This window comes from Ambystoma mexicanum, chromosome 13 (assembly GCF_040938575.1).
Source record: "Ambystoma mexicanum isolate Mex_15411 chromosome 13, UKY_AmexF1_1, whole genome shotgun sequence".
Classification (NCBI taxonomy): Eukaryota; Metazoa; Chordata; class Amphibia; order Caudata; family Ambystomatidae; genus Ambystoma; species Ambystoma mexicanum.
The window spans coordinates 542,909,609-542,930,289 of NC_090938.1; the positions used below are offsets into that span (position 1 = coordinate 542,909,609).

The 20,681-nt window shown below is 48.2% G+C and overlaps 1 protein-coding gene across 2 annotated transcripts in view; it reads left to right on the forward strand.

Annotated features, from left to right (window-relative positions):
- Window positions 1–20,681, forward strand: part of FAM171A2 (family with sequence similarity 171 member A2) — a 355,167-nt gene that overhangs the window by 255,925 nt on the left and 78,561 nt on the right. For both annotated transcript variants that reach the window (XM_069634282.1, XM_069634283.1), the window contains exon 3: window positions 20,007–20,099. In XM_069634282.1, the coding sequence (XP_069490383.1) occupies window positions 20,007–20,099 (93 nt within the window). The remainder of the gene's footprint in view (window positions 1–20,006; window positions 20,100–20,681) is intronic.

Consider the following 20,681-nt stretch of genomic DNA (forward strand, 5'->3'; position numbering starts at 1 on the left):
TTCAGCCTAGATGCGAACAGATCCTTCCTGCATGGACCTCTCAGATTCATTAGGGTCTGAAATATTGTCCTGTCTAATTGCCAATCGCTGACGTCTCTCAGGTGTCTGGAATTCCAGTCTGCCACCTTGTTCTGAAGGCCTGGGAAATATTCAGCTGTAACACTGATCCTGTCCTGTAGGCACATGTGCCAATAATCTTTTGCTAGCTCTGTGAGCATCTTGGACTTTGTCCTCTCCAACCTGTTTATGTATCATACTGCGGAGACGTCCATTTTCAGTAAAACACAACAGTTCACTCTGTCTTGGGTCTAACACCTCACCGCGAAGGTCTCCGCCATCAACTGTAGGCAGTTGATGTGGAGCACTAGCTCCTTCTCTGACCAACTGCCTCCTGTGATCATCTCACCACAGCGGGCTCCCCAGCCCCATTGGCTGGCGTCCGATTCTATGATGAGGTGCGGGAATGAGCCAAATATAGCTCTCCCGTTCCAAGATTCCATGTGCTTGAACCACCATCATAACTCTGTCCTCGCATCCGTGGAGATCGGTACTCTCTGTTCGTAAGATAAACCTCTCCGGAGGTGTTGGATTTGTAGGCATTGCATTGCCCTGTAATATAATGGCCTGAGAAAAATCGCCTGAATGGATGAGGCCAGTCTCCCAGTGTAGCTTTAATCTATTGCAATGTTTGAAAATTACTTTTTAACTGTTTTTTGTTTCCCCTTTCGAGCGCTGATATTCCACACCACAGGACGCCTCTCACGGAAGTGACACAGTAGAGGCGCCGGAATCACAATCCCATCGTGCCGCTGTGCCTTCCGTGAGAAGGCGCCCTCTCCAGAGTTGGGCCTTGCACTGGCGGACCCTTGCAAAGGCCCATCGTGCCTGCAGACCCTCCGCGGTACACAGAAATGCTCCGTCAATGGACCTGCTGAGCCAGTATAAGCTGTTCACACGCGCAGGCATGTTGTCTAATCCAAATCAGTAAATAGTTAAATGAACACTTCTACACACACACACATCAAAGAGAGTAAAGTGAAATAGTAACTGCTTAACTGCTACCCGAGCAGCATAGAAAGAGGAAAGACAAGGAAATGAAGTTGAGGTCATGGACTAGTAGAGAGGAGATTGGTGGAAATGATCAGATGTCCCAATGCATATCTTATCATAAATGTACTACAAAAAGACTCTCTCTTTTATTGGGAAATGTAGTTTTTTCTTTTTTGTGTTGATTTATGCTCATTGTTGGTTTTATAATGCTGCTCGAGAATGAAAGAAAAAAGAGCATAATTCGAGCCTCTGGTCTTGACATAGAATTACCGGCCCTTTCTGCCATATTGGCCAATGACTAGCACTCCTGCATCAACCTCCGAAGGATGAAGAGCTGAGTCGACCATGCTATGATTCGAACTTGTAATTGCAGGTTGCGCACAGATCTCTGAATGCAGCTGCTGCGCTTATCACGCTGATCTACCACTACAGAAAAGGAGTGCCAAAGGCAGGCCTGTCATTGGAGCAAACATTGATTGCAACGGGCTATATTGGTATCAGACAACAACAAAAATTGGACAACCCATAAATCCCAGGTTACGTTAGGGCTGAGTAGCAAATCTAGACCTGGTGCTTTCTTTGCACGTTGAGGCCTGTAAAATGTTATTTGTGATGTGAAACGCCAAATATAAGGTCCAGAATACAAAGAAAAGAACAAGAGTGGAACAACTGCATAGCCTCTCACTGGAAAATGTGATCAGCTGGAAATAAGCAGCTGTGCAAAAAAAGTCCATGAAAAAACGCCAAACTGCCCTAAGGTAAAAAGCCTGAACAACTGAAGCAGACGGATATGGGTTATTTGACCTAAAAAAAAACTTGACCTACTGGCCATTTGAGCTAATTAGTTTGTACCTAATTTTTTTTTTATTCCTGCGGACTACTGCAAATGGAGACCTCCGAACCTCCTCAAATGCGGGGGAGCACCCCTGCGCCCCCCCCGACTGCCACCCACCTTACCCCACACCACAACTATTTTTTTATTGAAGGGTACCATTTCACCTACCGAATGTGGTCATAAAGTTGCAGTCAAATGGGAGTAGGTCAAATTGGACAATACCGAACAAGAGGACATCACGAAACATGAGCCAAAAAGCCCATGGCTGGAAAGTCTGTTAGGGAGAATTCTCTGTTTAGGCTGAATTTCCCTACCTAGTGAGTCCCCCAGCAGCTTTGCTGGATTGCTGGGGTTTATTTTTTTTCTCCTGCCAAGAGTGAGACTCTTTTACCCTCACTCTTGGGCATGTTGAAGTGTGTTTTCTTGGTTAAACCTGGTGTTGAATGGGCTATGGGGTCTTTTACTCCATAGGGCCTCATATATTTTTGTGATGTGGGTTACACAGCACCCTCTGTGCCGTAACCCAGGGGTGTCCTAGGGACTCCCCAACATAGACTCCATACCCTGGGACTGACTACTGTCTCCCAGGGCATGTAAAGTCACCAAAGACTTTACTAGTCTTAAATCCTGAACAGAACCAGTACAAACCATCATATTGTGGACGTACTGGCTGGGGCAATTCGATTGCCCCAGGGTCTGTTAGTCGAGGGGGCACGTCTCCGTCCCCCCTGATCGAGTTTTGGCTGGTGGCAGTGGAAACTACGTTTTATATTCGACCGCGAATATTTTCCTATGGGATTTCCCATTGTTTTAGGCTAACACATTTAATTATTTATTTACAGTAGCCTTAAACATACCGCCGGTTTATATATTTATTATTATAACTCCGGTTGGGATTTTTTTTGCCAAAACTTGATGCTAAAATGGCGTTGGCATTCGCCTCTGTAACTCTGACCCAAAGTGGAGCCCTTTGTCCCACTTTTGGCGGGCTTCTCCACAGAAGCCCTCCAAAGTGGTGCCACTCTGTCTGGGGTACTTAGGAGGGGTGGAGGGGGATTTAGGCACCCTGGACTGAGTTACCTAGGTAACTCAAGTCGCACTCCGTCCTGATTGGCCCAAGTGGTGAGCCGGCCGGCTCACCACTTAGCATGTTTGAGTGACAGCTAGGCTGGGTGAATGGGGGTTTGCTGCATAAAAGAAGGGCTTTGGGGACTGGAACTTCAGAAGTCGCCACAGGACCTAAGAATCCAACGAGGGACGAGCTGAGCTGATCTGCTACGACGACACCGCCGGTGGAGCCCTGCTGAACCATCTCACCACTTTTCCCGACGACCGAGGAGAACTCTTAACGGAGTGGCTCCTTCCCTTGACTGGTGGGGACAACCAGTTTTCACCTTCTTTCCGCTCTTCGAGGTATCTCGTGGCCGCCTTGCCAGTGCCAAGCACCCCGGCAACCGGAATACCCACCACTTTTACCCCAACCGCGAAAGTCGGTACAACCCTTTAACCGGAGGACTCCGCGGCTGGTTTCTTCCCGGGCAGTGCAACGACCTTCTTCTTCTGCTCTTCAGCGAGATCTTCTTCTCCCCTGACCGACGTCGAGCCTTGCTGCCACTGCCTGGAACAACTGCCCCCGCTGGAGGATCCTTTCCGTTAAGGTACCGTGTTCCGCCTGGCTTCCCTTGCCACCGACTGTACGGGGTAGTTTTAGCCCCCGGCTTTCGATCCTGGGATTGCCTGGGACACTTTGGCTAAACTTTCTAAGCCTCTCTAACTCTTTTCCGAACTCTTTTGCAAGACTCTGAATCCCTACCAACTGTGTGATCTTGGGCACGTTTTCGCTCTGTCTGCTCTAAGAGTGGGCCCTGCTTAGTGACTTTTGCTCACCTGTGACTTTGTGCTTCTTTGAGCTTACAAAAAGTGTTCTTAACCTTAGAGTGGTGTGTTTATCCTAATTCTGCTCCTTCTCCCTCCCTTCTTTTTACCTACTAGAGTGTCATCTAACGTTAAGCGCTCACCTCTGTTTGAATTATGTGGTGTTAACCTAGAGTTGTCTAGATAGGAATAAGGATTGGGACTGCTTTCCATATAACTGTGTTTAGAGTGTTTTACTATATTTTGCTAGAGTGTTTTCAACTTATGTGTTCTTGGAAATAAATAACTATATACTTTTGAAACCAAGCTCTGGTCAGTGTTTGCTTGTGCTATTGTGTCTGAGTACATATTGTGTATACTTTGCATACTGCCTAACTCTTCTTGAGGGAAGTCTGACTGCTCAGCCACAGCTACCAGGTAAATCTGGGTGGTGCGGACTGCTACCAAGTGGGTTTACTGCTATAGCTGTAGTCTTAAATCTTTTGCAGTGTTCCCCAAGGGAACTGCACAGGTTTCTGCCTAACACTGGTGGCAGCGGTGGGATTTGTATTGAGTATACATTTTATCGTGCTTTAGATACCTTAGTGCAACTAACCACAAAGCTTAGCACTGTAAAAGTAATCCTCTAACATGTCAGTTATAGAAAGCTATAGTCAAGAGTCCCTTGCAGCCAAAACTGCTGATTGTTTAAGAGTGCTCTGTAAACATAAGGATCTCCTGACTAAGGGCAAGAAAATGGAGCTGATTGAAAGATTGTTAGCTAACCAAAGTCTGGGTGATGGTTCAGAGGAACCTACCACTCCAGCAACTGTAGATGACAGTATTGAAGTTAACATGGAGCAAAATGTTGATGATTCTGAGGAAGAGTCAGAAGAGGAGGGTGAGGCTGTTGTGACTGTCTCCCCTAGGCCTCTGCCTGCTCTACCTGCTGTACCTACTGGACCTTTACCAGGTCCCACATTTAGTCCTCAGTACTTTGAACTGGAGAAAATGAAACTAGAATTGGAGTATAAGAAACTTAATGCTCAAACTGACAAAGAACTAAGGCTAAGGGAAATGGAGCTCAAGTATGACTTAGAAATGAAGAAATTATCTGTTGAGAATGCTTCTCTCTCTGGCTCCTCTAGAAGTTCCAGTCCTAAAAGAGCCCGGATGCCTAAATAATTGGTTGGTATGTATGAGCCTAAGTTGGATGTGTTGGATTGGTTGTCTCTGTTTGAATATAATCATGGGCTCCAGAACATCACAGGAAATGACTTACTCCCCTGGTTGTTCTCTAGGCTTCCCCCTGTTGCAACTGATGTGGTAATGGAGATGGGGGAGGAGGATAAGAAGGACTATGAATGTGTGAAGCTAGCTTTAATAGCTAGGTTTGGGAAGACCCCTTCCCAGTATCTTAAGAGGTTTAGGAGCCTCAAAAAGCATGATGGTACCCCTTGGGCTACCTGGGTGAGTGAAGGGTTGAAAAACTTAGAGGGATGGATTAAGGGTTACAAGGTGAACACTTATGAAGGTATGAAGAATTTGTTTATGTTGGAGACTATTTATGATGCCTGCTCTCCTGAGCTCAGACAACACTTGGCTGATTCCAGGGAATTAGATTCCCGGAGACTAGCTAAGGCTGCTGACTTGTGGGTTGCCAACAGGGCCACTCACAAGGATTCTGGGGTAACTCAGAAGAAGGATGGGGAGAAACAGCCTAAAAAGGACTCCAAAGAGAATTCTAATACTACAAATTCCAAAGAGGGCCCCAAACAAAACTATAAGGGTAAGCCACAAGGGAAACCAAATCAGGCTAGTGTACCTTCTGGTCCCAGACCAGAAGGAGGTCAGAACAAGCCTCCATTCCAGCGAGCCTTTGGCTCATGCTTTGTTTGTAAGGCTACTGACCATGTGAAAGGAGATCCCAGATGTAAGGGTAAACCTTCAGGGGTCCAGCTTGCCTCCTTAGCCTTCGCTCCAGAAGAGGAAGTACATATGGCAAGTGGAAACTTTCTACTACTAGCTGATGAACCCACTGGAGTCTCAGCTAGTGTTTCTTTAGTCTCTCTGGGGTTGTGGGAACAACAGAATTTAGATGTCTATAACTCTATCCCAGATAATACTAAAGAGTATTATAAGGACAGTGTCCAGGTGAATGGTCAGGAGACTCCTGCCATTAGGGACACTGGAGCCAGCATAACTGTGGTGGATGAATCATTTTTCAAGGCAGAGGATGTTGCTAAGGCACCCAAATGCCTCACCAAGTTAGCTGGTGGGCCTGTGCAGATGTGTCCCCAGTTACCAGTTCTCATCCAATGTAATGATATGGCTGTAAAAATACCTGTCAGTGTACAATGTGAAGTGCTAGGTAGGGTTCTGTTGGGTAATGACCTCAAAGCTCTTGGAGTTGTGTCACATACCCCCAGACCACCTAGCAAAAGGTTACAGGAGCTCACAAAACCTGCCAGAGAGAAAACCCTGCGAGGGTTATCTCAGGAGATGATGACAGAAATCACTCCTCTCCCACTGGAGCAACTTACTGCAGTAACTACCAGATCAGGAGCAAAGGGGCAACCCAAGACTCCTAGGAAAAAGCCAGCAGCAAGCACTCCAGTGCTTCCAACAAGGACTTCCCCTAGGTTGTCCAAAGTTACACCTGTAACTCCACCTCCAGCTGAGGCTGAGAGGGAGGTACAACCCTGTGTGGTTGAGCTAGACTCTGAGGAAGAGCTAGAAGGAGGCCCCAACCTTATTGGAGATTTGGACCCTGAGGACCATCCTGAGCTGCAGTCTTTACTGGCAGAAGGTGGGCCTAGCAGGGCAGCTTTTCGTAAGGGGCAAAGAGAATGTCCAACTCTGGAAGGTCTCCGCCACCAGGCAGCTTCTCAGGCTGATGGGCAAGAGCCTGGGAAGTATAGGTTACACTGGGAAGATGGCCTCTTCTACAGTGAACCGACTGAGTCTGAACCTGGAGACTACAAACGCCTTGTAGTCCCACAAGAGAACAGACAACAGTTCTTACAACTAGCCCATGAGATACCTTTGGCTGGTCACTTGAGTTTCAAGAAGACCAAGGAAAGGCTCTCTCTCTACTTTTATTGGCCAAAGATGGGGGCTGAGGTAGATAGATATTGTAAGAGCTGCCACACCTGCCAGACTTCTGGTAAGGTTGGTTCCAAGAATGTGGCACCTTTAGTGCCTCTCCCAGTTGTGGGAGTCCCATTTGAGAGGGTAGGGATTGACATTGTTGGTCCCCTTGATCCCCCAACCTCCTCAGGCAACAGGTTTATCCTTGTTGTAGTAGACCATGCTACTAGGTACCCTGAGGCAATTCCTATGAGGACTGTTACAGCTCCGGCTGTGGCTAAGGCCCTCCTTGGTATTTTTACCAGGGTTGGGTTTCCTAAGGAGGTAATCTCTGACAGGGGGTCAAACTTTATGTCCCACTACATGAAAGCCATGTGGAAAACCTGTGGAGTTACCTACAAGTTCTCAACCGCATACCACCCTCAGACAAACGGGTTGGTTGAAAGGTTTAACAGAACCATGAAGAGCATGATAGGTGCTTTAGAAGAACCCCTTAAGAAAAAGTGGGACCTTCTACTGCCATGCCTTCTCTTTGCTTATAGAGAAGTCCCTCAGGAGGGAGTAGGTTATTCTCCCTTTGAGCTTCTCTATGGCCATCCAGTCAGAGGTCCATTGGCCCTGATTAAGGAGGGATTGGAAGGTGCTCCTCCCCTCAAGCCAGTCAGAGTGACTGACTATGTGATAGGTCTCTGGAGGAGAATGTCACACATGATGGCAGAAGCAAGTGACAACTTGAAAGCTGGTCAAGCTCTGGTCAAACATTGGCACGACCAGAAGGCTAACATGGTTGAGTTTACTCAAGACCAGCTAGTTCTAGTTATGCTCCCGACAAGGCAGAGGGCCTTGCAAGACAAATGGATGGGACCCTTCAAGATTGTGGGAAAACTTGGAGAGGTCAACTATCTGGTGGATCTGGGCAGACCCAGGGAAGCTCCTAGAGTCTTCCACACCAACCGACTAAAAGCATACATCTCCAGACCTGATGTAGGAGCCTTGCTTCTAGCTTCAGCTGCAGAGGAAGAAGAGAGTGAATCCCTCCCTGATCTCCTCAGAGGTGTGCCTTTAGATGAAAAAGTTGAAGGAGTCAATCTCTCTTCAGACCTGACACCTGAGCAACAAGAGGAGTGCAAATCTATGTTAAATCAGTTTGCCTCCCTGTTCTCACTGTCACCAGGCTTGACCCCTTGGGGCCAGCATGAGATACTCACTGGTGACTGTCTGCCAGTCAAAAGCAGAGGATACAGAATGTCAGAACATATCAGAACCCACATCAAAGGAGAGGTCAAGAAGATGCTTGATCTCGGGGTAATAGAGCCCTCTACTACTCCATGGTCTAGCCCAGTTGTGTTAGTACCAAAGGCAGGATCCAAAGACTTGAGATTCTGTGTGGACTATAGAGCTCTAAATGCAGTCACCAAGACTGATGCCCACCCTTTGCCCAGGACAGATGAGTTGGTGGATAAACTTGGTGCAGCCAAGTACCTCAGCACCTTTGACCTGACGTCAGGCTATTGGCAAATAGCCCTGACAGACCATGCCAAGGAGAAAACTGCATTTTCAACCCCAGTTGGCTTGTACCAGTTTAAGGTCATGCCTTTTGGACTAAAAAATGCACCTGCCACATTCCAAAGGATGGTGAACCAAGTTCTAGCTGGGATGGAAGACTTCTGCATGGCATACTTGGATGACATTGCAGTCTTCAGCCACTCCTGGGAGGAGCATGTGAACCACCTAGGACATGTGTTGCAGGCCCTTGAACAGGCCCATTTGACAATCAAAGCCAGTAAGTGCCAGATTGGTCAAAGTAAGGTGGTCTACCTTGGACATGAGGTAGGAGGTGGAGAAATAAGGCCTTTGCTCAGCAAGATTGAAGCTGTGCAAAATTGGACAACACCAACTACTCAAACCCAAGTGAGAGCTTTCCTAGGCCTCACTGGGTATTACAGGAATTTCATTGAGAACTATGGGACCATAGCTTCTCCACTGAATGTAATCTCCTCTCCCAAATTCCCTAAAAAGGTAAAATGGAATGAGGAGTGCAATCAGGCCTTTGAAAAACTGAAGAGAGCTCTTTGCCAAGCTCCAGTGTTAAGAGCTCCTGACTACCACCAAACTTTCATTGTACAAACTGATGCTTCCAATGTAGGTATAGGTGCAGTTCTAAGCCAACTGAATGAGAAGGGTAGGGAGCACCCCATTTGCTTCATCAGTAGGAAACTGAAGGATCCTGAGACAAGGTGGGCAACTATCGAAAGAGAATGCTTTGCTATTGTGTGGGCACTGAAGAAGTTTAGGCCATACTTGTATGGTTCTACTTTTGTTATTCAGACTGACCACCAACCCTTGAGATGGTTAATGCAAATGAAAGGGGAAAATCCAAAACTATTGAGATGGTCAATCTGCCTGCAAGGGTTTGATTTCACCATTGAGCACAGGTCAGGGTGTCACCATCAAAATGCTGATGGACTCTCTAGGATGTATATCATCGACTAGAGGTATGAGGTTCATCCAGGAGTGGATTAAATCCTCCTGTCCCTTAGTCTGGGGGGGCGAGTGTTAGGGAGAATTCTCTGTTTAGGCTGAATTTCCCTACCTAGTGAGTCCCCCAGCAGCTTTGCTGGATTGCTGGGGTTTATTTTCTTTCTCCTGCCAAGAGTGAGACTCTTTTACCCTCACTCTTGGGCATGTTGAAGTGTGTTTTCTTGGTTAAACCTGGTGTTGAATGGGCTATGGGGTCTTTTACTCCATAGGGCCTCATATATTTTTGTGATGTGGGTTACACAGCACCCTCTGTGCCGTAACCCAGGGGTGTCCTAGGGACTCCCCAACATAGACTCCATACCCTGGGACTGACTACTGTCTCCCAGGGCATGTAAAGTCACCAAAGACTTTACTAGTCTTAAATCCTGAACAGAACCAGTACAAACCATCATATTGTGGACGTACTGGCTGGGGCAATTCGATTGCCCCAGGGTCTGTTAGTCGAGGGGGCACGTCTCCGTCCCCCCTGATCGAGTTTTGGCTGGTGGCAGTGGAAACTACGTTTTATATTCGACCGCGAATATTTTCCTATGGGATTTCCCATTGTTTTAGGCTAACACATTTAATTATTTATTTACAGTAGCCTTAAACATACCGCCGGTTTATATATTTATTATTATAACTCCGGTTGGGATTTTTTTGCCAAAACTTGATGCTAAAATGGCGTTGGCATTCGCCTCTGTAACTCTGACCCAAAGTGGAGCCCTTTGTCCCACTTTTGGCGGGCTTCTCCACAGAAGCCCTCCAAAGTGGTGCCACTCTGTCTGGGGTACTTAGGAGGGGTGGAGGGGGATTTAGGCACCCTGGACTGAGTTACCTAGGTAACTCAAGTCGCACTCCGTCCTGATTGGCCCAAGTGGTGAGCCGGCCGGCTCACCACTTAGCATGTTTGAGTGACAGCTAGGCTGGGTTAATGGGGGTTTGCTGCATAAAAGCAGGGCTTTGGGGACTGGAACTTCAGAAGTCGCCACAGGACCTAAGAATCCAACGAGGGACGAGCTGAGCTGATCTGCTACGACGACACCGCCGGTGGAGCCCTGCTGAACCATCTCACCACTTTTCCCGACGACCGAGGAGAACTCTTAACGGAGTGGCTCCTTCCCTTGACTGGTGGGGACAACCAGTTTTCACCTTCTTTCCGCTCTTCGAGGTATCTCGTGGCCGCCTTGCCAGTGCCAAGCACCCCGGCAACCGGAATACCCACCACTTTTACCCCAACCGCGAAAGTCGGTACAACCCTTTAACCGGAGGACTCCGCGGCTGGTTTCTTCCCGGGCAGTGCAACGACCTTCTTCTTCTGCTCTTCAGCGAGATCTTCTTCTCCCCTGACCGACGTCGAGCCTTGCTGCCACTGCCTGGAACAACTGCCCCCGCTGGAGGATCATTTCCGTTAAGGTACCGTGTTCCGCCTGGCTTCCCTTGCCACCGACTGTACGGTGTAGTTTTAGCCCCCGGATTTCGATCCTGGGATTGCCTGGGACACTTTGGCTAAACTTTCTAAGCCTCTCTAACTCTTTTCCGAACTCTTTTGCAAGACTCTGAATCCCTACCAACTGTGTGATCTTGGGCACGTTTTCGCTCTGTCTGCTCTAAGAGTGGGCCCTGCTTAGTGACTTTTGCTCACCTGTGACTTTGTGCTTCTTTGAGCTTACAAAAAGTGTTCTTAACCTTAGAGTGGTGTGTTTATCCTAATTCTTCTCCTTCTCCCTCCCTTCTTTTTACCTACTAGAGTGTCATCTAACGTTAAGCGCTCACCTCTGTTTGAATTATGTGGTGTTAACCTAGAGTTGTCTAGATAGGAATAAGGATTGGGACTGCTTTCCATATAACTGTGTTTAGAGTGTTTTACTATATTTTGCTAGAGTGTTTTCAACTTATGTGTTCTTGGAAATAAATAACTATATACTTTTGAAACCAAGCTCTGGTCAGTGTTTGCTTGTGCTATTGTGTCTGAGTACATATTGTGTATACTTTGCATACTGCCTAACTCTTCTTGAGGGAAGTCTGACTGCTCAGCCACAGCTACCAGGTAAATCTGGGTGGTGCGGACTGCTACCAAGTGGGTTTACTGCTATACCTGTAGTCTTAAATCTTTTGCAGTGTTCCCCAAGGGAACTGCACAGGTTTCTGCCTAACAGCCTGGACACTGAAAAATAGGTGTTTAATTGAAGCAACACGTACTACGTCACTTAGGAGTCGCCAGAGATCGCAACTGCAACCTCTGAGGTCTCCCTTGCAACCTCTGTGGTCACCCTTACGACCTCTAGGAAAAAAAAAGAAAACCTTTTTTTTTGTAATGCAAGCTCATGGGCTGTGGCCAGCACCATGTGGCTCTTTAGTTCTGGAGTGGCTGGCTTTCTTGTTCAGGCCCCTTAAAAAAAGAAAAAAAAAGAAGAAAAGGAGGGCCACAAGTCTAACACTTTCAGCAGTGACCCTAAATAAGAAAGAATGGGAATACCAAATAATGTGTCTTTCTGGAATTCTATACAATAATTGCTAGACTCATTAAAGGTTTATTTCAGGCACACTTCAGGGGGTGAGTCAATGATTTAGTCTGTTCTTAAACGCCTCAACTCAGCCTTTCATCCTTCTGAGGTCGATAAATGAGTACCAACACAGGTTGGATGACATTGGGTGTGTATTTTTTTCTATATAAAATGCTTAAGCGCAAGTGCTATATAATAACACATCATTATCATTTGGTTTTGGACGTCTGATTACATTCACAGTAATTTGGTAATATGAACCTATAGACACTGATCTTAACGATACATATGGCGATCCATTCTTGTATGAAATGTACATCACATTATAATGATATCATAACCATATTTTTTGTAGCGTACAATGCTATGTGATAGCACTCCCTGTTTCTCAACGGGTGAAAGGTCGCATTCCATCGCACCCCGCGATATCACTTCGGGGTGGGGTCAAATGACATCACTTCCTGTGATGTCACTAGGGGTCAAGGGTTGTGTGATGTCACTTCCGCTATCCCTGGCATTTTGGTGAAATGACGTCCCTGTACCATGTATTGCCTTCTGCGTTCATAGCACAGCTCTGTTCATCTCTATTTATTTGTTATAATTTGAGTTACTAATATAACATATGATGGCGTGTATAGAATCTTATTATAACATTGTTGCTTTTATGGTATTATGCTGAAATAAATCATTACTGGCTGACTGAGGGTGGACAGGTATTAGGCCACCCCGTTTTAACTCCCACGCTTCCGTTTATTAAATGATTGTTATATGCATGCTAGTCCAGTCCTGTTTTTAATTTAGTTATACAAAGGTAGCGGGCGCCCCTCTCTCGCAAGAACAGACATGATAACCTGTTCAGTGGTTATTAACCACTTGAGAGTTCGCAGCCACTGCTTTTACTCACTGTGCCTTTCACAGATGGGAAATATCCATTTGCATATCAGTCTTTGTCCTGCCCAGGGGCAGTCCAGCACCGAAATACAATGGCAACTCCAATCTGAACGAGAGTACCACCAGCAACCCCATACACGTGTTTCACCCTTGTTGGGGATCATCAGTGAGGTGAAGCTGATGCCTCTCTAAGCACAGTGAGAGGGAGACCACGTCTGGTTGCCCCCAGGAGACCTAGGGTTACCAATCCCAGGTTCCTTAAAAAATAGTTATACAAAGGTAGCGGGCGCCCCTCTCTCGCAAGAACAGACATGATAACCTGTTCAGTGGTTATTAACCACTTGAGAGTTCGCAGCCACTGCTTTTACTCACTGTGCCTTTCACAGATGGGAAATATCCATTTGCATATCAGTCTTTGTCCTGCCCAGGGGCAGTCCAGCACCGAAATACAATGGCAACTCCAATCTGAACGAGAGTACCACCAGCAACCCCATACACGTGTTTCACCCTTGTTGGGGATCATCAGTGAGGTGAAGCTGATGCCTCTCTAAGCACAGTGAGAGGGAGACCACGTCTGGTTGCCCCCAGTAGACCTAGGGTTACCAATCCCAGGTTCCTTAAAAAATAGTTATGCAAAGGTAGCGGGCGCCCCTCTCTCGCAAGAACAGACATGATAACCTGTTCAGTGGTTATTAACCACTTGAGAGTTCGCAGCCACTGCTTTTACTCACTGTGCCTTTCACAGATGGGAAATATCCATTTGCATATCAGTCTTTGTCCTGCCCTGGGGCAGTCCAGCACCGAAATACAATGGCAACTCCAATCTGAACGAGAGTACCACCAGCAACCCCATACACGTGTTTCACCCTTGTTGGGGATCATCAGTGGGCAGGACAAAGACTGATATGCAAATGGATATTTCCCATCTGTGAAAGGCACAGTGAGTGAAAGCAGTGGCTGCGAACTCTCAAGTGGTTAATAACCACTGAACAGGTTATCATGTCTGTTCTTGCGAGAGAGGGGCGCCCGCTACCTTTGTTAAACTATTTGTTAAGGAACCTGGGATTGGTAACCCTAGGTCTCCTGGGGGCAACCAGACGTGGTCTCCCTCTCACTGTGCTTAGAGAGGCATCAGCTTCACCTCACTGATGATCCCCAACAAGGGTGAAACACGTGTATGGGGTTGCTGGTGGTACTCTCGTTCAGATTGGAATTGCCATTGTATTTCGGTGCTGGACTGCCCCTGGGCAGGACAAAGACTGATATGCAAATGGATATTTCCCATCTGTGAAAGGCACAGTGAGTGAAAGCAGTGGCTGCAAACTCTCAAGTGGTTAATAACCACTGAACAGGTTATCATGTCTGTTCTTGCGAGAGAGGGGCGCCCGCTACCTTTGTTAAACTATTTGTTAAGGAACCTGGGATTGGTAACCCTAGGTCTCCTGGGGGCAACCAGACGTGGTCTCCCTCTCACTGTGCTTAGAGAGGCATCAGCTTCACCTCACTGATGATCCCCAACAAGGGTGAAACACGTGTATGGGGTTGCTGGTGGTACTCTCGTTCAGATTGGAATTGCCATTGTATTTCGGTGCTGGACTGCCCCTGGGCAGGACAAAGACTGATATGCAAATGGATATTTCCCATCTGTGAAAGGCACAGTGAGTGAAAGCAGTGGCTGCGAACTCTCAAGTGGTTAATAACCACTGAACAGGTTATCATGTCTGTTCTTGCGAGAGAGGGGCGCCCGCTACCTTTGTTAAACTATTTGTTAAGGAACCTGGGATTGGTAACCCTAGGTCTCCTGGGGGCAACCAGACGTGGTCTCCCTCTCACTGTGCTTAGAGAGGCATCAGCTTCACCTCACTGATGATCCCCAACAAGGGTGAAACACGTGTATGGGGTTGCTGGTGGTACTCTCGTTCAGATTGGAATTGCCATTGTATTTCGGTGCTGGACTGCCCCTGGGCAGGACAAAGACTGATATGCAAATGGATATTTCCCATCTGTGAAAGGCACAGTGAGTGAAAGCAGTGGCTGCGAACTCTCAAGTGGTTAATAACCACTGAACAGGTTATCATGTCTGTTCTTGCGAGAGAGGGGCGCCCGCTACCTTTGTTAAACTATTTGTTAAGGAACCTGGGATTGGTAACCCTAGGTCTCCTGGGGGCAACCAGACGTGGTCTCCCTCTCACTGTGCTTAGAGAGGCATCAGCTTCACCTCACTGATGATCCCCAACAAGGGTGAAACACGTGTATGGGGTTGCTGGTGGTACTCTCGTTCAGATTGGAATTGCCATTGTATTTCGGTGCTGGACTGCCCCTGGGCAGGACAAAGACTGATATGCAAATGGATATTTCCCATCTGTGAAAGGCGCAGTGAGTGAAAGCAGTGGCTGCGAACTCTCAAGTGGTTAATAACCACTGAACAGGTTATCATGTCTGTTCTTGCGAGAGAGGGGCGCCCGCTACCTTTGTTAAACTATTTGTTAAGGAACCTGGGATTGGTAACCCTAGGTCTCCTGGGGGCAACCAGACGTGGTCTCCCTCTCACTGTGCTTAGAGAGGCATCAGCTTCACCTCACTGATGATCCCCAACAAGGGTGAAACACGTGTATGGGGTTGCTGGTGGTACTCTCGTTCAGATTGGAATTGCCATTGTATTTCGGTGCTGGACTGCCCCTGGGCAGGACAAAGACTGATATGCAAATGGATATTTCCCATCTGTGAAAGGCACAGTGAGTGAAAGCAGTGGCTGCGAACTCTCAAGTGGTTAATAACCACTGAACAGGTTATCATGTCTGTTCTTGCGAGAGAGGGGCGCCCGCTACCTTTGTTAAACTATTTGTTAAGGAACCTGGGATTGGTAACCCTAGGTCTCCTGGGGGCAACCAGACGTGGTCTTCCTCTCACTGTGCTTAGAGAGGCATCAGCTTCACCTCACTGATGATCCCCAACAAGGGTGAAACACGTGTATGGGGTTGCTGGTGGTACTCTCGTTCAGATTGGAATTGCCATTGTATTTCGGTGCTGGACTGCCCCTGGGCAGGACAAAGACTGATATGCAAATGGATATTTCCCATCTGTGAAAGGCACAGTGAGTGAAAGCAGTGGCTGCGAACTCTCAAGTGGTTAATAACCACTGAACAGGTTATCATGTCTGTTCTTGCGAGAGAGGGGCGCCCGCTACCTTTGTTAAACTATTTGTTAAGGAACCTGGGATTGGTAACCCTAGGTCTCCTGGGGGCAACCAGACGTGGTCTCCCTCTCACTGTGCTTAGAGAGGCATCAGCTTCACCTCACTGATGATCCCCAACAAGGGTGAAACACGTGTATGGGGTTGCTGGTGGTACTCTCGTTCAGATTGGAATTGCCATTGTATTTCGGTGCTGGACTGCCCCTGGGCAGGACAAAGACTGATATGCAAATGGATATTTCCCATCTGTGAAAGGCACAGTGAGTGAAAGCAGTGGCTGCGAACTCTCAAGTGGTTAATAACCACTGAACAGGTTATAATGTCTGTTCTTGCGAGAGAGGGGCGCCCGCTACCTTTGTTAAACTATTTGTTAAGGAACCTGGGATTGGTAACCCTAGGTCTCCTGGGGGCAACCAGACGTGGTCTCCCTCTCACTGTGCTTAGAGAGGCATCAGCTTCACCTCACTGATGATCCCCAACAAGGGTGAAACACGTGTATGGGGTTGCTGGTGGTACTCTCGTTCAGATTGGAATTGCCATTGTATTTCGGTGCTGGACTGCCCCTGGGCAGGACAAAGACTGATATGCAAATGGATATTTCCCATCTGTGAAAGGCACAGTGAGTGAAAGCAGTGGCTGCGAACTCTCAAGTGGTTAATAACCACTGAACAGGTTATCATGTCTGTTCTTGCGAGAGAGGGGCGCCCGCTACCTTTGTTAAACTATTTGTTAAGGAACCTGGGATTGGTAACCCTAGGTCTCCTGGGGGCAACCAGACGTGGTCTCCCTCTCACTGTGCTTAGAGAGGCATCAGCTTCACCTCACTGATGATCCCCAACAAGGGTGAAACACGTGTATGGGGTTGCTGGTGGTACTCTCGTTCAGATTGGAATTGCCATTGTATTTCGGTGCTGGACTGCCCCTGGGCAGGACAAAGACTGATATGCAAATGGATATTTCCCATCTGTGAAAGGCACAGTGAGTGAAAGCAGTGGCTGCGAACTCTCAAGTGGTTAATAACCACTGAACAGGTTATCATGTCTGTTCTTGCGAGAGAGGGGCGCCCGCTACCTTTGTTAAACTATTTGTTAAGGAACCTGGGATTGGTAACCCTAGGTCTCCTGGGGGCAACCAGACGTGGTCTTCCTCTCACTGTGCTTAGAGAGGCATCAGCTTCACCTCACTGATGATCCCCAACAAGGGTGAAACACGTGTATGGGGTTGCTGGTGGTACTCTCGTTCAGATTGGAATTGCCATTGTATTTCGGTGCTGGACTGCCCCTGGGCAGGACAAAGACTGATATGCAAATGGATATTTCCCATCTGTGAAAGGCACAGTGAGTGAAAGCAGTGGCTGCGAACTCTCAAGTGGTTAATAACCACTGAACAGGTTATCATGTCTGTTCTTGCGAGAGAGGGGCGCCCGCTGCCTTTGTTAAACTATTTGTTAAGGAACCTGGGATTGGTAACCCTAGGTCTCCTGGGGGCAACCAGACGTGGTCTCCCTCTCACTGTGCTTAGAGAGGCATCAGCTTCACCTCACTGATGATCCCCAACAAGGGTGAAACACGTGTATGGGGTTGCTGGTGGTACTCTCGTTCAGATTGGAATTGCCATTGTATTTCGGTGCTGGACTGCCCCTGGGCAGGACAAAGACTGATATGCAAATGGATATTTCCCATCTGTGAAAGGCACAGTGAGTGAAAGCAGTGGCTGCGAACTCTCAAGTGGTTAATAACCACTGAACAGGTTATAATGTCTGTTCTTGCGAGAGAGGGGCGCCCGCTACCTTTGTTAAACTATTTGTTAAGGAACCTGGGATTGGTAACCCTAGGTCTCCTGGGGGCAACCAGACATGGTCTCCCTCTCACTGTGCTTAGAGAGGCATCAGCTTCACCTCACTGATGATCCCCAACAAGGGTGAAACACGTGTATGGGGTTGCTGGTGGTACTCTCGTTCAGATTGGAATTGCCATTGTATTTCGGTGCTGGACTGCCCCTGGGCAGGACAAAGACTGATATGCAAATGGATATTTCCCATCTGTGAAAGGCACAGTGAGTGAAAGCAGTGGCTGCGAACTCTCAAGTGGTTAATAACCACTGAACAGGTTATCATGTCTGTTCTTGCGAGAGAGGGGCGCCCGCTACCTTTGTTAAACTATTTGTTAAGGAACCTGGGATTGGTAACCCTAGGTCTCCTGGGGGCAACCAGACGTGGTCTCCCTCTCACTGTGCTTAGAGAGGCATCAGCTTCACCTCACTGATGATCCCCAACAAGGGTGAAACACGTGTATGGGGTTGCTGGTGGTACTCTCGTTCAGATTGGAATTGCCATTGCATTTCGGTGCTGGACTGCCCCTGGGCAGGACAAAGACTGATATGCAAATGGATATTTCCCATCTGTGAAAGGCACAGTGAGTAAAAGCAGTGGCTGCGAACTCTCAAGTGGTTAATAACCACTGAACAGGTTATCAGGCCTTGTTCTGTCGAGAGAGGGGCGCCCGCTACCTTTGTTAAACTATTTGTTAAGGAACCTGGGATTGGTAACCCTAGGTCTCCTGGGGGCAACCAGACGTGGTCTCCCTCTCACTGTGCTTAGAGAGGCATCAGCTTCACCTCACTGATGATCCCCAACAAGGGTGAAACACGTGTATGGGGTTGCTGGTGGTACTCTCGTTCAGATTGGAATTGCCATTGCATTTCGGTGCTGGACTGCCCCTGGGCAGGACAAAGACTGATATGCAAATGGATATTTCCCATCTGTGAAAGGCACAGTGAGTGAAAGCAGTGGCTGCGAACTCTCAAGTGGTTAATAACCACTGAACAGGTTATAATGTCTGTTCTTGCGAGAGAGGGGCGCCCGCTACCTTTGTTAAACTGTTTATAATTTAGGCAATTAGGTGGAACTTGAGCGCCATCTATGAGCTAAAGCTGTTGCATTCGAGTACAGATAGGGAGAAATGGCACATGAGGAGGGACGCACAGTTTGTAGGCGTTGTTTGGTTATTTGTCCACACATTGACTGCCCTGGGCCATGCCATCTCCACCCAGTTCCTGCCCCTTCCCACCCAAAACACCTCCTCGTGGGAATTCGTTGAGCTCTCTTTAATCAAGCCTTCCCATCAAACTGTGCATTGTAAGTACCTGCCAGTGTTTTTGAAGCAGTATTCCGAGAATGAATGGCTTAATAGGATCTGTAAACCTGCTGCTGGTGTAATAAAAATGACTAACCAGGTCTGCCTTCAGCTACTCGATTTATAAGCACTGTGCATGTACTGACTGAAGTCCTGTTAAAAAAAAACAGCATTGGTAACGCCAACAGTTTTGGCTTGTGCACAAGTATTGGGCATTTCTCAGGCACTGCTATTAGATGCCCATGGAGTACTGGCACCATTGTGCATCAATATCCAGTTAACCCCCTACCGCAGTGCCAGCCAAATACCTTTCCCATGCCTACACAAAAGCCCAAACTGTGTTGGCATTGCCAGTGCTTGTTTTCTTTACATTCTGGGACTCTTAGCCCTGGAATTCCCACTAATAAATCCAGGACAAAAAGGTCCCAGAATGCAATTAAAAAACTGGACTGGATTCGCTCTGCTGAAATGAATGGGGCATGTTGACCTGCATACTGTCCACAAGGTTTTTAGGTGAATGCCTTCAACTGAAGCCACCGCAACACTACATCTCCAAGAAATCCCGCTTGAAATGTTGTGTGCGGTTGTTGACATGTCGAGTGGGCCGAGTTAGGTTGCTTTTCCTTGCTACCATGTGTTACCTCACGTTTTCCTGGTGCAGCCTGTCTCTTTAGTGGGGTGCTGGGCCCCCGCGTCTACTTCACACCTGCTCAGCCCTCTGTGATGGAACCGCATTCCACACTCTTGGACTCTCATTCCAGCGTAAGTGACGCTAGGCCCCTCCTGCCCCTCCCCCGCCAGTGACGGGGCGATGGCGCAGGGGGTGACAGCTGTGAGAGGGTGGCAGCAGAGAATGGGGGCAGCCCCTCAATTGTGCTTATGTCGGCCTGGTCTCCGGGGAGTGAGCTGACCCTCTGTTTTCTCTTCCGCAGTGTACGCCTCCGTCAGCCTGTACCTGGTCCCCGAGAGGCCCGCCACCCTAATCCTGTACGAAGACGTCGTGCAGATATTGCTGGGGTCCCCAGGTAAGTGACGGCCGCCCTGCGGGTTCTGACTGGGGCGTTGGGCGGGTTGCATTGGGAAGGCGAGGCGGGGTCGGTGGGAATGGCAGGGTTTGGTAGGGCCCGCGGCCTGCACACGGGGTTAAGAATGGGTTCAGTGTCCTGACGCCTCAAAACATAGGCCACAAGGTGGTGACGAGCTTGTCTATGGCGCTTGAGGCGGATAATGGGACTGCTGTGCTGCGAGGCCTGTACACGGGGCTTACAACGGATCCCGCGCGCATAGCCTTAGAAGGGGGTGAACCGCGCGTAGGGTCAGAAGAGGGAGGCTGCGTGTCTCTAGAGGAGTGTCTGCCACCCCATCCCCCAGCAGGGGGCTCGAAGGATGCCGGGGGAGGGCCAAGGTGGAGGGCGGGGGTCCTCAGGTTGAGGGGGCAGCAAGAATAGTTTTACTTACGTGGGGACTCTGCAACATGTGCCCGTGGTCCCCGATATGGGGGGGGGAGGGGCTCAGCGTAAACCCGTTTGAATATCATTGCTCTAGAATCAGAGGATATTGGACCTGCGTCCAGCACACAGGCCACTAGGGGGAAACACGCCTGTGTC